The sequence below is a fragment of the Nannobrachium achirus genome, assembly GCF_963921795.1.
Source record: "Nannobrachium achirus genome assembly, chromosome: 2".
NCBI lineage: Eukaryota > Metazoa > Chordata > Actinopteri > Myctophiformes > Myctophidae > Nannobrachium > Nannobrachium achirus.
The window spans coordinates 36,240,670-36,257,079 of NC_137811.1; the positions used below are offsets into that span (position 1 = coordinate 36,240,670).

The 16,410-nt window shown below is 41.2% G+C and overlaps 1 protein-coding gene across 1 annotated transcript; it reads right to left on the reverse strand.

Annotated features, from left to right (window-relative positions):
* Positions 1 to 92: 92 nt before the first annotated feature.
* On the reverse strand, positions 93 to 16,078 carry rab11al (RAB11a, member RAS oncogene family, like). The gene is made up of 5 exons (XM_080720933.1): positions 15,777 to 16,078; positions 10,933 to 11,128; positions 7,223 to 7,416; positions 4,541 to 4,621; positions 93 to 2,163 (listed from the first exon to the last, which is right to left on the reverse strand). Exons 1-5 carry the CDS (start codon positions 15,814 to 15,816, stop codon positions 2,024 to 2,026), a joined length of 651 nt encoding a protein of 216 aa, XP_080577059.1. The 5' UTR covers positions 15,817 to 16,078; the 3' UTR covers positions 93 to 2,023.
* Positions 16,079 to 16,410: the final 332 nt, after the last annotated feature.

The window sequence follows — 16,410 nt, forward strand, 5'->3', positions numbered from 1 at the left end:
TTTAAATAATGCAATCCAAATTAAACAATGAAATAATGAGTCAGACAATTAACAAATGTGATTTATTTAAACATACAGTATGTAGTCCAAACTCCAAATATACAGATTAAACATCTAAAAATCTTTAACATACACCACCCAATTGAGGACCTGTGAAGTTGACAGAACAAGTGTTGATGAAGAAACATGTCAGCAGATAAATAAATATGTGTTCGCTGCAAAGAACACTTAACAAAAAGAATTCTGACAACCCATCACACAAAAAAGAAAACAATCTTAAGGCATTTAATATTTTATCGTCTTAGGGGAAGTTCACCCAATGTAAAAAATACCATGTTTTTCCTCTTATCTGGAGTGCTATATCCATGCAGATATATACAATGGAGCTCAATGGCATTTGGAACACTGAAGCTATCTGAATGCACAGATAAGAGGATACATGTGTTTTTTTGTATACTGGGCCTTAAAGTTTTATAAATATAAATGTCTGATTCAAACAAGTGACTTAAGACCTCTGACCTCCCAAAGTGAGAAGGAAACTTGTTTCACAGCTGTTGCTGTTTGATTGTAAATTGGCATAGTTTAAATGAAAAATACGAACCTGCATTGTTAAGACCACGTTATTGCAGTGCATCTATAGTCTACTTAAAAAAAAGAAAAAAAGAAATCCCACCCCCTGAGTAAGCTACAGGAAAGCAACGACAAGTTAAAGGCTGGTGTATTCTTGAGGGAGATTCCAGAAGGCATGTTCCTGTTGCAGTTCAATACAGAGGAGAGTGAGATCAGAGGGGGGCAGGTGGTGGGCAGTGGAGGATTTAATTTACAGTAAAACAGGCCATCTTGGGTGCATCAGAGACTGTAGGGGAGCAGGGCAGGGCTGAGTGCCCTCACTACCCCATCCCCTGAAACATGATCTATTCCTCCATCCCAGCTACCGGGTCCATTTGAACTGGTCTCCGCCATCAGCCCACTCTACCCCCTCCCATGGGCTGAAGTACTGAAATGGTCATAGACAGTAGAGTGACAGTTATCCTGTCCAATATCGATGCAATAATCTTGCTATGTATAGTGTTCAAACAACACCCTAAAGAAGCTTGCGAAAGTGTGACTCGTCAGTAGAATAGCAAGTGTCCAAAAAAAGGATAGGAAATGTGCTCAGAACATGGATCACAAGCAATCAAAAGAGAAATGACATGCTCCATGTAAAGGGACAGGATGAGACTTCCTGTTACGCATAGATTTGATTGGTTTGCGACTTGTTCTCATCTCGGGATGAGGTCGCTTTTAACTCCCTTTCCTCCATTAGTGAGGGATAGTTGCCCCTAACAGCACCCTCATAAAATGTGATTTAATTACCAGTGAACAGACACCCTTCACTGAAAAGTAAGCAGCGTCAAAAGTCTTAACCTAAGAGTTGTTGCAAAAACCCCTCTGCAAAATGAGACCATCTAGTGCTCAATAAGTTATCATGTGGGATAAATGCAATGAATTTTGGGATGATGGGACTGACCATGGAGATGAGTTTTGCAGTTCACACTGGTGTATTCTATGACGCTTCTTAATGCCAATTCACCTTGTTGTTCAGGGGAACCGAGGACAGCGTTATTAAATAAGAGATTTCAATGGTTGAGAATGTGATGAGATACAAGGCGACGAACATCCTCAGTTTCTTACTACTTCGAGTCTGCCCACATTTTAAAAAATATTTAAGAAGCTGATACTGATAGCAAAGCTTAACGCATCGTATATGGATGGGACAGATCATTCGGAGGACACAATACAAAGCAGATGCAAGAAGCAAAGCTGATGTCTCGCTTTCCAGCCTCTTTCTCCTTTTCATTCCCAGTCTGTTTTTCTAAACTTCCTCAGACTCAGGTTTCCTTCTTCATATATACATCTCTTAATTGACCAAATCCAACCCCTGTACATGTGCCTCTGCATCCGATGTTTCGCTCTACCTTGTCTCTGTCTCCCCTGTCTTCCTGTCTGTCTCCCTGGCCCTAGAGGTGGAGGTAACAGGGTCTCAGTTGTTCTGGCAGCAGGGTCCCTGCTTGGCTGAGGTCTGTGTGGGCTGCACCGTGATGGGAACCACGTTGGAGCCGGGTGAAAAGTCAGAGTCAGTGCGTCCTGACATTTGCCTCTGCGACACTATGTTGTAGATGGCTGCAGGAGAGAGAAAAGATTGACGGGACACAGAGAGTTAGTAGCAGATATGACTAAAACAAAGTCGCAAAACGGGCTGCGTTTTATATGTTGAAAAACATAAAAAAGACAGTATAACAAGGCTCCTCACTGCAGGATCTACAATGCATCTTAATCAGGCATCACAGAGTCTCTTGTCATCTGGGGTTCCCGGCTTCCCGCATCTATTTTTAGGCACTGCTTAACTTTTAATAAAAACTACAGCCCATTGGCATTCAGTCGTGAAAAGCAAAGGATGAGTAAAAGAAAACATGAAGAGCTCCTTCGCTACAGCTGTGACACTATACAGGTTTGGTGGTTTTAATTCTCTATTAGTTACCAGATGGATGGTACTTAAAGAAGTGACCTACAGCAGACAGTGTTTCCCAAACTTTTTAGCTTGTGACCCAAAGAGAAATTAGACGTTTGCCCGGTACCCAAACTAATCTAACAACGCGTGAGATAAACGCTTCGTGCCGCTACTTTTTTTATGGGAATTTGCCATAATGAGCTAATTAGTATTGTCATTAGCTCAATGGGGCTCACTTGTTGGTAGTTTTTATGAATTAGAAATTACTAGACTGGTCTACTTGGCATCGAGAACAATGAAAGTTAGAAATACATGCCCCACCCAGTTATGCAATACCCGCTGTACCCGTCTTGTCTCGCTGTGTACCTTTTATTCACATATAGGAAGATTTCTGTAACTGTCTGTCAGTGTCCCTCTTATTCTCATATGGAGTTCCGTTTCACATCATACTGATGACATCATTAGGGTGACCATATTTTCAGCCACTCAAACTGGGACGCGAAACACTGTTGCTTAAAACCGGGACCCTGAAAGCAATACGCATGTTATCGCGCACGCACGCGCCCATTCTCTAACGTTCGTGCACGCGCACTCACGTACCGCAGGGTTGCAAACAGGCAGTGAGTGCTTGACAAACAGATCAGCGTTGAATTCAGACACGCAATAAATTTGTTCATGTTTTCTGATTGGTTAGGTGGGCATGTTTTCATGAAAAGAACATGATAAATGTCTATGCAAACACTGAAAACAGCTACTATTATTTTAATTCTGGCGAAAACCGGGACAATCTTGCAGTGAATGTTGAAAACCGGGACACATTAGTGTTTTAGAGATATTTGTCGGGACACTGGGACACGCAGCTTGAAAACGGGACTGTCCCGGGTAAACTGGGACGTCTGGTCACCCTAGACATCATGCGATTTATTTTTTGAGATCCGTAGATCCGACGACTTCCCACTTGGCACATCACTCTGGAACTCAGCGATACGCACGCTGAGTTAAAGTCGTTCTGTCCCATAAATGGGAATAACGGGTCTCCATTATGGGCATATCGGTTGATTTGGCGGTTCTGGAAACCCCCTATCTGACTGGGCAAAGGCACTCCCTCACATGGCTCAACTGGTTGCTCATCCCTTTGGACACTCCACAGTTTGAGATAGTCAGCTTACCCATCTGTGACCAAACAATTCCTCCGGGTGGCTAAATATATCCCTTATAAATTGGTTATATAAATGTAATAGTAAATACATGTGAAACAAAACTAAACTGTATTTTCCCTCAGTGGACAGGTAGGTCCATAGTTGCATTCCAGAGAGTGACCAGACCCAAAGAAAACCTCTCGGTGACTTGCTGGGAAATGGCTGCCTTGATAGGGGCTCTCACCAGGTGAGAGGCCCTTGAGTTTGCCAATTACCCATGCTTTTGACATCAGGTGGTGTTAAAGCCATTGACTGAACGCCAGTGATATGCCATTTGATAAACTGGATTCTGCTGCCACCTAGTGTACAAGACGAGCACCAACAAGTATCCAGATACAACTTCACAATTCATCAACATGTATGGGGGAAAAAGGCTTGAGAAGTAGCTGAAACAACGCTATGCTGAACCTTTGGAACAGCCTTGGCTTGTATAGCTACCGGGTCAAGATATAATTATGTCCAAATAATGTTGAGCATCTTTATATGATGCTTCTGTGATAAAGGAAACTAAAGTAGTCCATTCATTCTTTTTAGTTTGTATGGCTTAAAATATCTCAAAATCACCTTTTAGCACAAACAAAAACAGATGATGCATATTATGCCTATATACTGTAGATAGAGCTATCTGGACTTTTTGTTTGTATTTGGTCATGGAGAGAATAGAATTGCTACTTCTGGTACCTTGATCACAGAAGAACAGAAGCAACATGATCAATAATATTTTGACTTCTATGTTGCCCAGGTAGCTATGCAACACAAGGTTCTACCATAGTGACCAATTCAATAGCTCTTCCTTTCTCAGATTTTAAATACAAATGTAATGAATATTTTTGAGTGCAATGAAACTGACCTGTGAGGATTGTCTGGAAAGCAAGCTCCACGTTGGATGAATCTAACGCTGAGGTCTCCAGGAAGGACAAGCCATTCTTCTCTGTAAAAATACAAGCACACAATGTTATCATATAATTTAGATGGGTAGAATATGGTACCAACACTGCCACTGGGTCTTCCCAATGCTAAAATGTATTTGTGCTATTGCAAAATGTGGTAGAATAAGATTTTATTTCATCCTTTTTATTTGTAGTTTAGAACAGTGGTTTTCATTTTTTTCCAAATCAAGGTCCATTATTTATTCTGCATTTGATCCGCAGACCACCATTTGATGAGTTGTAGCCTCTCAGACTCAAAATGTAAAGATTTTGTTATCGTAAGGTAAGATTTTGTCCACAATTCCATGATGTATTGATGTGTTAGGAGAGATAACAGGCAAAATGTTGACCAATATACATTAACAATTAGTTCATAGTAGTCTCGCTATTCTTTAATTGTGTAGACTTCTTGTAAATTAAGTAATGCAGATGTTTAATGACCAGTAAGACTCCCTAATCGGGAGATAAGTGACCGTAGGTCACTTATCTCCACAAATAGGGCAAAAATGTGTTTTGCCAAAATCTTCCTGATCCATGTTGATGACATGAGTGTAGACATACTGTGTAGTGATTTTCGTGATTTTAGGGCAAAATCTGTAGGAGCAGTGTCCAAAAATGTGTTTTTAAAAATCAGCCTGGAGGTGGCGCTATATGGGAGAGATTCATGTTGATGGGATGAGTGTAGACATACTGTGTACCGATTTGCGTGATTTTAGGGCAAAAATTGTAGGAGCAGTGTCCAAAAATGTGTTTTGCAAGAATCGGCCTCATGGTGGCGCTAGAAGAGGGCCATGTGAGAAATGAGGGGTGGGGTCTCCGCGCCGCCAAGGCGGACGAATAGGTACCGGCCCCGGCTGTCCCGGTCGCTCCTAGCCGGAGTTACGGCATTTTATGTGAGCTGCAGTGTAGGGGGTCCTCCACTGGGGGCGCCACCACTTTTGCATCCGTTCTGGAGCACCAGGAGTCGGTGGTCCCCGGGAATTCCCCGTGAGCAGCCCCGTTGGGGTGGTCATTTGGTCAGTTTAGCACATTTGGTAATTTTTTACATCTGGGGGTCCCCCAGGGACCTGGGGGTCCCTGGAGCTCCGGGGGTCCTTGGAGGTTGTAGTTTGGCAGGTAAGGAGTGTGTGTGCAAAATTTGGCATGGATCGGGGCAACGGTTGCGGAGATATGAGCAGGGCAAGAGTGTGACGTGTGACGTGTGACTGACGGACTGACTGACTGACTGACTCACTCACGGACAGCCTGTGGAGGTTTTGGTAGTAAATGCGACCTACGGTCGCAATAATTTAACTCTACATGTCCATTTGGTTTCATGTTACGCTCTCAAGAGTTAAAGATCTATAAGGGTCCATTTGGTTACCAACTCTCCATCATTTAGCTGGGGACCACCTAGAGTCCCTTCAAGGACCACTAGTGGTCCCAGGACCACTGGTTGAAAACCACTGGATTAGACAACACCAAGGTACACTAGTCCAATGGCATTGAAAAACTATGAAGCCTACTTTTTCATTTCACTCTCATGTGGACCAACAGCACTCTTGTACAGAATTTGTCTGCTGTTTGGAGACAGCCTTATCAAGAGTCATTTACAAGTCAAAGCATTATGCACAATACCAAACCAAACATAAGCCAAGGTCAAGATAAATACATAGGCCCAGCACAGCCAATCTACTAATTAGAAATGGCGAAAGATTGTCAAAGTTACACTTGACCAGGCAGCCAGGCCACCTGTAAAAAATTAACCCTTGTTTGAACTTGTGAGAAGTTAACTGAATTCCACTCTTGTCTTTTGACCCAGGTCTTGGTGTTTTGCACTAAGCAACACATCTTACTGTAAAAAAAAAAACAGATGGGCAACACATCAAACTTAAAGGAGTTAAAGGAGTAGTTCTAGTTCACCCCCAAAATGTTTTATTTTTTATTTTTTTGCTATTGATTACTCACACCATGAAGACTTGAGTTCAATAATATTTGTAGTTTTTTGTTGCATTCCTAAGACAATAATTTGATTACAATAAATTGACCCCCATTGATTCCGGATGGGTACCTAAATGCATTTGGGTCCCCATCCGGAATCAATAGGGAAAATGTACTATAATCACATTTTTGTCTTAGGAATGCTACAATTACAAAAAAATATATATATTATTGAACTCAAGTCTCCAGAGCGTGAGTTATCAATAGAAAAAAGGTCAATTTTGGGGTGAACTACTCCTTTAATAGCTGTTGTTTTTCTTTGCTAAACCCATATGATTGTACCACGCTAAACTACACACAGGGTTCTGATTGTTGTGTTTCAGAAACTCAAACTTCATTTGAATGGGAATTTACATAACAGGTGCCACCAGGGTCCTTGTTGTTCCACAATTTATTGCGTTTGCATGTAACAAACCTTTTAAACTGGGTTAGGGTTAGGGTTACTCTCTGGTCTGGTACGGTCTATCTGACCAAAATGAATTATCTAATTATTCACATTCTGTCCAAAATTACAAATTAAAACAATAACCAACTAAACAATTATTTGCATAGCCAAAAACAACATGGTTCCATTTGCAAACTTGAAAAATGGGACCTGACTTTAACCGTGTTATTTGAGGTACCTGAAAAGGCCTTGGCCTCATCTGTGGGCACCGCCCGTAGATGGCGCAGGTCACTTTTGTTGCCCACCAGCATTATGACAATGTTGCTGTCTGCATGGTCCTGCAGCTCTTTCAGCCAGCGCTCGGCATTTTCATAGGTCAGGTGCTTCGCAATGTCGTAAACCAAGAGAGCTCCAACTGCCCCACGGTAGTACCTAAACAATAGAGGGAGACAAATTAAATTGGATTAGACCACTTTTATGTGTGGTACTCAAAGAGAAACGCTGGTACAGCAGGTATTAAGAGTCTAGTTCAGAGTAGTCTCGCTTGGCCAGACTACTATTCCACAATCTTAAAATACCTTGCTTAGCTTTTATTTTAGCTAAGCAGCGAGCTAGATAAGCTTCGACTAATGTGATTTACATTAGGACAAATGTACGCAACTGCAAAGATTGCAATATCCTCTTTACACCTGAATGGTTTCCAGCGCTTCCATGGTCCAGAGTGTATGATGGAAGCTTTTGAAAATTGTGGGAGCCAACAGTTTGGCTCGCGAGACAAAGCTCAGCAACGCCAGGATTTAAAACTTGCGGTCATAGGGCATGATTCCTGGCACCTTCCGGTTACAGGAGCATCACACAGGGGTCTTGGGTCCTCTCCTTATTTCCCTCAACATCAAATCTTTTTGCCAAAAATAGCATAATGTTCACTGTTTGCCAAACACTTGCCTATTATGAAATGCTAGGGTTCATAATGCATATGGTTTAAGGACTGAACAGTCAAATCTGTCGGTTCTAGGGACAATTCATACAGAGGACAATCCTCTGTTTCATTCTTCTGTTTTACAACAATGACAATTCATTCTCATTTCTCCTGGAAGTGTAATGTAGACAGCAGTTTTACTTTACTTTTTCATTATCATGTACTGCAATTAATTAGATGTTTACATTTAAATTATTCAATTAAGCTATAGCACATACATGTGCTTGTATTTCAGTACATATATTTCTTAACCCTAACCCATGCAGATTTGCAGAATACCGTGTTGATATATTCATGTATAACTGCTGGTTTGTATGACTTACTCAACATCTGAAAATGGATCCAAACAGAAAGAAAAGTGAATGCTCAGTCATGTGTATATGTGCTTTGGTATACTATACATGCAAGAGAGAAAGATAATGTGTGTAGCACTAAAGGGCCATTCACACTGAGCATTTAACTATAATTATCATTCACCATTGTATATTTTTTAGAGTTGGTGTGAACTCTGCCATGAGTGCCATCCAATTGACGATTTTATAGTTACAGTAATCTCTCATGAAGACGAGATACTGCGGTTAGCAGAATCTGTCAGCGCCACTAAACATGTAGTGTTGTTAGTGTAGTAAGAATAAACACAGAAGCACTGGGAGGAAGTGGACTAAGAAAGGGGAGCAGCCAAACCGAGTTTCTGTTTCTACTTTCTACACAAAAAAAGGAGTGCTGCCACCATAGGCAAAAACCAAATGGGAAAAATTATATATATTTTGTCCCCGAAGGGTGTCCCAAATTGTAGTTACTATTACTAGACCTACCCTACCGTCCAAAGTTTGGATACAGCTTCTCATTCAATGTGTCCAGAAGCTGTATCCAAACCTTTGACTGGTAGGGTACGTACTGCCTTTCGGGCACCGGCCTACTCAGGAATAAAGCAAGTTCAGAACGATGCAAACAGGGAATGCGTTAGTGCTCACTGTGTGAACGGAGCAACAGGATACAAGTCATTTCCAAAAGAAGTCATGAAGCTACAAACTGATGCCGGACACTTGCCGCTGTGTGACGGGCGATACAAAAGAAAAAAGTTCAGATGGTGTCAGCTTTTTCAGCTCTCTAATGACGCAGTGAAGTGTCAATCAATCATGTTTTTGTTTCACAATTCCCACTACCCTTCTCTCTCCCCACAATTCCTGCTCTATTCCGTAAATAGAAGAAAAAGTAAGCCGATATGGCCGTTTTTATAAGATCGGAGATCGGGGAAAAAAAATCGGGAAAAAAAAAAGTTTTTTTTTTTTTTTTTTTTTTTTTCAAAAAAATATTTTCTGGGAGTACTGAAAGTTACAGGTAAGGTGAATGCGATATGAAATGTAAGCTTACCATAATCACAGTAATCCTTAATCATTTTCAATCATATTCAAGGGCTTTTGGAGAAATGAGACGGACAGAGCACTGCAGAGGGAAGGTGATTGTGTCAGACTCTGTGTACAGCTGGCAGCTGATGCCAATAAGTAGTAATTGGCCCCTTGCTAATGGATCAAAGGAAGGCAATTATGTCTCTCTGCACTGTCAACTAGCTCAGTGGTTCTCAACCTGTGGGTCGGGACCCCCAGGGGGGTCCTCAAATTATTTTGGGGGGGGTCCCCAGATGATTAACTTAATGTGCAACATTGTTTTCTCTCTCAACAGTAAACAAATCAACATAAAGTTTAAGTGTATAGAGGGTATCTGCACATTTCGAAAGTGAAAAATTAAGGACTTTTTAATACCTCTAAAATGACAAATTAAACATTGGCCAAATTGTCAAATATTAAAGCCAGAAATTGTGAAAATAGCCGATCTACATGCTCACAACTCCTCGCGTTGCGAGGCGTTGTGAGCAGATCTGCTATTTTCACAATAGAACCGTGTTGTACAAAATATACTTCAACTCTTCAGGGTCGGGGGTCCCCAGTTAAAATATGATTATTTTGGGGGTCACGGCCTGAAAAGGTTGAGAACCAAGTGATAGAATGAATAGAATTTTTTTTCTTCTTAATGCCTTGCCAAAAGATCGGATCGGGAAAGATCGGGATCGAATCGGAAGCAATAATATTTGATCGGTATCGGATCGGGAGCAAAAAAACCCTGATCGGGGCATCCCTACTCGTAACCAGTTCTCTGTGCTCTTTAATTCAACTCTTTTCATTTATTCACCCCCAATCGATTACTCACCCCATGGAGACTTGAATTCATGGCCAATATTTTGAGGAGACTCTTTGTGTCTCCATAGGGAACCACTGCTGGTCATCAATTTATTGGCTTAGGAATGCAAAAACATATCCATGAATTCATGTCTGCATGGGGTGATTAATCAATAGCAAAAACATTTTTTTGGGTGAACTATCCCTTTAAGCAACACTTCAAAGACAACTCAACAGCAAAGTAGCTGGGAAAGCTTGCTCATTTTATAGCAACTAGTGTGAACGCAGCATAATGCAGCGTTTGGGCGACAAAACAACTGGCTACAAGTCATTTTCAATGGAAGTCAAGCCAGCGACATTAAGCGACGCTGCCTAACGGGTGAATCTAACAGTACCAGAAAAAGTTAGGCTGGTTGGGCTGGCTTCAACTTGCTTTCTTTTTTAGCACTTCAATGACGCAGTGAAGCATCAATCAAAATAAAATGTTTTTGTTTCATCATTTCCATTCCCCTTCTCTGTTCCCACAATTACTGCTCTGTTCCATAAATGGATGAACTGGTTGGTGCTGTTAACCAGTTCCCTGTGCCATTTAATTCTACCATTTTAATTTACACACTACACAGTGTGGTTTGAGCAACACTTCAAAGTTCAATCAATGGCAAGTTGGCAACTCAGCAGCAATGTAGCTGGTCGTGCATGCTCTGTTTCTTTGTAGCTTTGGTCAAAGACATGCACTGTGAACACATCATTAACGGTTAAATAAAGGTTGTCATGGTCCATTATATAACTTACGCAGAGGTGATGGCCCGGTACCGCTCCTGTCCAGCTGTGTCCCAGATCTGAGCCTTAACCGTCTTCCCTTCTACCTGGATGCTGCGTGTGGCAAACTCCACCCCAATGGTACTCTTGCTCTCCAGGTTGAACTCATTACGAGTGAAGCGAGACAGCAGGTTACTTTTGCCTACACCCGAGTCTCCAATCAGCACCACTACAAGACAGGAAAACATAAAAGTTGTAACTTGGAAAAGAACAAACAAACAAAACAATCAATAGTCAAAGATCAATGGCTAAAAGTACTGAGTATAATATGTTTGGAAGAATGCCAGAGCACATGATGTACTATAATTAGTGAGATTAAATTAATAATTAGAGATTAAAAAATCCATAATGTTTAGCTCTGAAAGTTTTAAGCGTGGGGGGGTTCGTTACCACTGTTGCAAAATTGCTTGCTCAGGGTGGGGTCTCTGCTCTACTGTATAGGTAAAGTGTCTTGAGAATTTGAGATAACGTTGTGATTTGACACTTAGATAAAATGTCATTGAATTGCTTCAATTTGAATTCTTCATACCTATGTTAAGATCTACTGGATCACCACCAGGATGGGAAATTGACACCAACCACATACTGGTAACTGTTAACAACAGTAGAGTTTGAGTATAATGTGACAACCATTTTGGCAGGTAAACAACCAACCTCGCTTCTACAGTCTTGTGCACTTGTAAAAAAAACTAAATGGCTGGTTAGAGGGCTAACAGAGCTGATTAAAATGAAATTGACTTCATAAGAAGATTTTTTCTGAAACATATTTCTACAATGATTGGCAAGCAAGCTGAGACAGTTGGTTGGAGAGAAGCTACTGTACCACCCTGCTATTGGTAAATAGGAACTGTGGGATGTTGAAGTCAGATTGACAAATCAGCCATCTGCAATAATGTACTGAAGCAATACTGCACCTACGGCAGGGAAACTGTAGCCCAGTAGTTAAGCTCATTACATGATCACGCTACTATGTTGTAACTGACACTGGTAGAGACATGTCAGCACTGATGTGGCTGGCTCTAGCTCATAAAGCCAGACAATGGTCCACTTGTCTCACAAGTTAGTTTTCATCAACTCGACTGGTCTGAATTTGTAGTTTAAAAAGAGACTTCTTGGAAGTGGCGTTCTCTTTTGCCTACATTTATCCACTAACATTACTCACCAACATGCTAAAGAGTTAACGCTGACATTCTGGGTTTCACGTGGCACAAAGGAACCAGGGTGGACCAAAAAAAAACCCATTATGCAACCTTTTTCAGGACCTTCGCCATGAGATATGTAATATTATGGCCAAGTTACACACCCTACCACTAAGCATTGTGTAGATTTGCATTCCTCAACTCGAAAGACATGACACCTTTCTATTATAAGATACAACCCTGCAGAACCTACGTGGCCTATCCCAGTGCAGGCACAGACTGTGTAGTGTGTATGTGTGTGTATATGAAAGTCAGGAAATTGAAAGGGGCAGGTCAGATTACTGGTAACAACAGAATCACAATTAGATCTGGCTAAAGTGTTTGTGAAACTAATGCAGGTATTGTGAGTGCTTTTGGGGAAATTCAACCAATATCATCGTAATATTTTAAAGAAACAAACAAGGTCAACCATGAATATTACCCAATCCACCCTGTGCTATTTCGGTTGTCTGAAATGTTCGCACAAAGTAGACCAATAAATCACAGCTCACGCCAACACATAGTGAAAAATAAACGTTTTAATGCCCTGCACTGCCCAGTACCCATTGTCTTGCCAAGACAATTAGACACCATGAAATGTTACTGAATATAACTAGAAAGATGCAATTGAAATTGCAAGTGTGGTTGCCTACTATGTATAACCAGATGGACAAATTGTCGTGTGAAGTTCGACCAATCCTCGAGCTAGCACCACTCCCCCATTGAACTCAATGGATTTGATTCGTCATTCACAAATAAAGTTTATCTAGAATAAGGTTCATCTAGAAAAAATAAAGTTTCCCCAGGACTGCAGTGTGTTGCCCTGTAGGGCAACCACACTAATGATTTGGTGCATGCTAGCTTAATTAGCGACACAACTCGCTGCAGCAGAGAGACACCACAAAATGCTAAAAATATTTATTGTTACTTTGTAATGAAATGTGCTTTAAATATGCAATGAAAATTTATAGTAACTTTTAATCAACTGAATTGTCAATCAAAGAAAGGCTAAAACTAATAATGTGTTGTGGAGATTTACTATTCAGTCATTCAGTGACAAACCTCACTTTGATAATCACAATCAAATGTAGGGATTCAGAATGCATTCACTGGAAGGCAAGGAAGACTGCTCATGTAAGCAGGGATGACTTCATTAACAGGGCAGCAGGACAACTTTTTTTTTCATCTGGGAGCAGCCTGTGATTCAATCATGATTCACCCATTGTGATTCACCTGACTGACTCATGCTCTCAGAGTGCAGTAAAAATGTATTAGCTGCTAAATGCACAAAGTGAAATGCTCCGCTTAAAAGCACCGCTCAAAAAAATTAAATCGCACCTAAGGTATCAAGACACACGTGCATATCTCCATCTATAGGCCGTTCTGTCCGTGACGTTAGTCATCTCCATACATGGATTGCTCATTCCGTGCTCCTACACACAAAGCCAGACGTGGGAGCGGTTAGCGCCACTCAAAAACAGCATGGAATCAAACACGACGCACGTGCATATCAGCATATCTCCTTGTGCCGTTCTGTCCGTGGCATCAGTTGTGGTGTTGTCGGTCTCTGCGTACTTTTTATGATGTTAGTCTTGTGTGAGCTGTTAGTACTGCATACATAGGGAGGGACACATACATAGGGACATAGAGACCAACACACAAAGTCAAACTAAAAAATAACGCCATTAAAAAAAGGAAGCGATAGGACTGAACCAGTCCAACAGTCATTCTAGTTCTTCCTGTTAAGGTGGGAGATAAACTGGCAGTCATTCCCATATCAGCAGGTTAGTTTCTATACTGCAGTTCACAATGTACGCCAAATACATTCAGATTAAACAAGATATTTGGTCACCAGAGGCCAGTAAACCAATTTATTTGAGTAGGTGTAAATCTCATTGTCCCTTTTACTTGCTGTCAGGAAGCTGTTCAGAGCAGAGGACACAAAAGCATGCACGCACGCACGCACACACACACACAGTCTAGCTTCATGCAAGTATTTCCAGTTTGGTGACTCCTTGTTTAGAGTTCCATATTTGAACAAAGGACCCCGAGCATGGCATTTCCCTTCGTCTAGGGCAATGTACAAGCAAGGGGAACTAGTAGAGAGAACAATAAGGGAAGGCCTGTTACCTTTTACACTCGGCTTTTCCACACACACACACACACACACACACACACACACACACACACACACACACACACACACACACACACACACACACACACACACACACACACACACACACACACACACACACACACACACACACACACACACACTATATTTATGTATGTAGGTAGTTATGTATTTTTGTTTTTAAACATAAGACAGTTGAAAAACATATTTCCAGGCTAAGGTGTACCCCCACCCAGTACACAACTTCTATTTAGACTAAACACATTGAATGTGCGGGCACAGATGGAGTCCTCAAATACAGAAGCCATCGTACGGTTTCCCTATAGTAGCCAATGCAATGATTTCCCTTTAACAGAGGAAACACAATCTGTGCAGTGTTGATGATGATATTCTGCTTGTTTGACCAGTACTTCCCCCATACCACACGATTGCAGCATAGGTATGGATGTTGACTCCACAACTGCGATACTTAGGTCATTGGTTCTCAAAGTGGGGTCCGGGGACCCCCTGGGGTCCTTGAGGGAGTTCCAGGGGGTCCCCAGCTAAATGATAGGTAGGAACCTTATGGACCCTTATTGGTATGTAACTCAGAAAGAGTACACAAATGGGCCCATTTGGTTCCATTTGTACACTCGAGTTAAATTAACATTGATTTTAAAAAAAAATCTTCCCTAATGGTGATCCCTGGCATATATTTTTAAAGGGGGGTCCACGGGCTAATAAGTGTCAATTTGGGGGTCCTTGACATGAAAAAGTTTGAGAACCACTGACTTGGGTGTGCTGCTTATTAGAAACCCATCCATGATCCTATAGATGCTCGTCACCAGCCCCTAACATAGCCATATGTTCTAGTTTCAACTTCCAACTAGCCAACAAAGTTACAATGACATCACATTTGTGCATTTTCTTGTATCTCAACCGAGCATTCCATGCTGGCAATTCACACATGTGACTAGTGGTGTAAAGTAACTAAGTGCATTTACTTAGGTACTGGTACACATTCGAGTTATTTGTACTTTACTTGAGTAATTGCAAATTTCAATACTTCTACTCTAGTCTACGACGCATTGTGAGCTTGTAGACATGCTATTTTCAAAAGATTGTTATACATTTGAAAACTTGACATGGGATAATGAGTACTTTTACTTTTGGTGCTTTAAGTACTTTTGTACATTTACTCAAGTACATTTTGAATTTCGGACTTTTACTTGTAAGTATTTCTAGTTTTCTACATAGCAGTATTGATACTTTTACTTAAATAAAAAAACGTGAGTACTTTTTCAACACTGCATGTGATGATGTTAGGCTACTGCTTTAGGTTAAGTACAAGGATGTAACGTTGCTGAATGGAAAATGTACAAGGTAAACGTACTTTTAGAACGGGTCAACAACCAGAAGTGAACAGAAGCGGTTAGCATATGTACCAACATGTATCAACAAGTAACGTAGTAGAAATGTAAAAGTCCAACATCAGAGCAGTCAGTCACAGTGACGTTACAGACCTTTGAAAAGATAGTCGTATTCGTCTTCTCTGTTCGTCATGATATCGGTCTTCTCTTCGGTTTAAACTATTCTACCGAGTATCGGTCGAACAAACTTCTAGTGTTTATCTTCAGACCCGACCGAGACCCGACGTGTACCGTTTTCAGCTCTCACTCTGACAACAGTGACACTAACTTATTCTAAAACAAGAAAAGTAGACACGTTTACTATTGTGTTGCTGTGTTGTAGTTTATGGGCATCAAATTCGCAATGAAAAAGAACTACAAACTAGTGTCCTCCTCGGGAAGTTTCGTCTCCTCTTCTTTCTTCTTCTTTACGCCTGCTGTCATTTGGCATTTCCGAGCGACGTTACGTCATCCGCCTAGCCCCGCCTCCCTCTCCATTGTCCACTGGTCAATCAAGGACAGACACCTGTCAACAGGAGCGCGTGCGATTGGTCAAACGCTGCTGTCGCTCCGATTTGCTTGTTGTTTGGGAGTCTCTCAGGACTCAGGTGACAGGTCTCTCACCAGGAGGTAATGGTACAGTTAGACTGTCTGACAAGTATTGTGTTGTGTGTTACATTTATGAGAATAAAGGCTAGCTTTAGAGTATACATATGTTGTATGTTGTATGATGTATGATGGGGATATA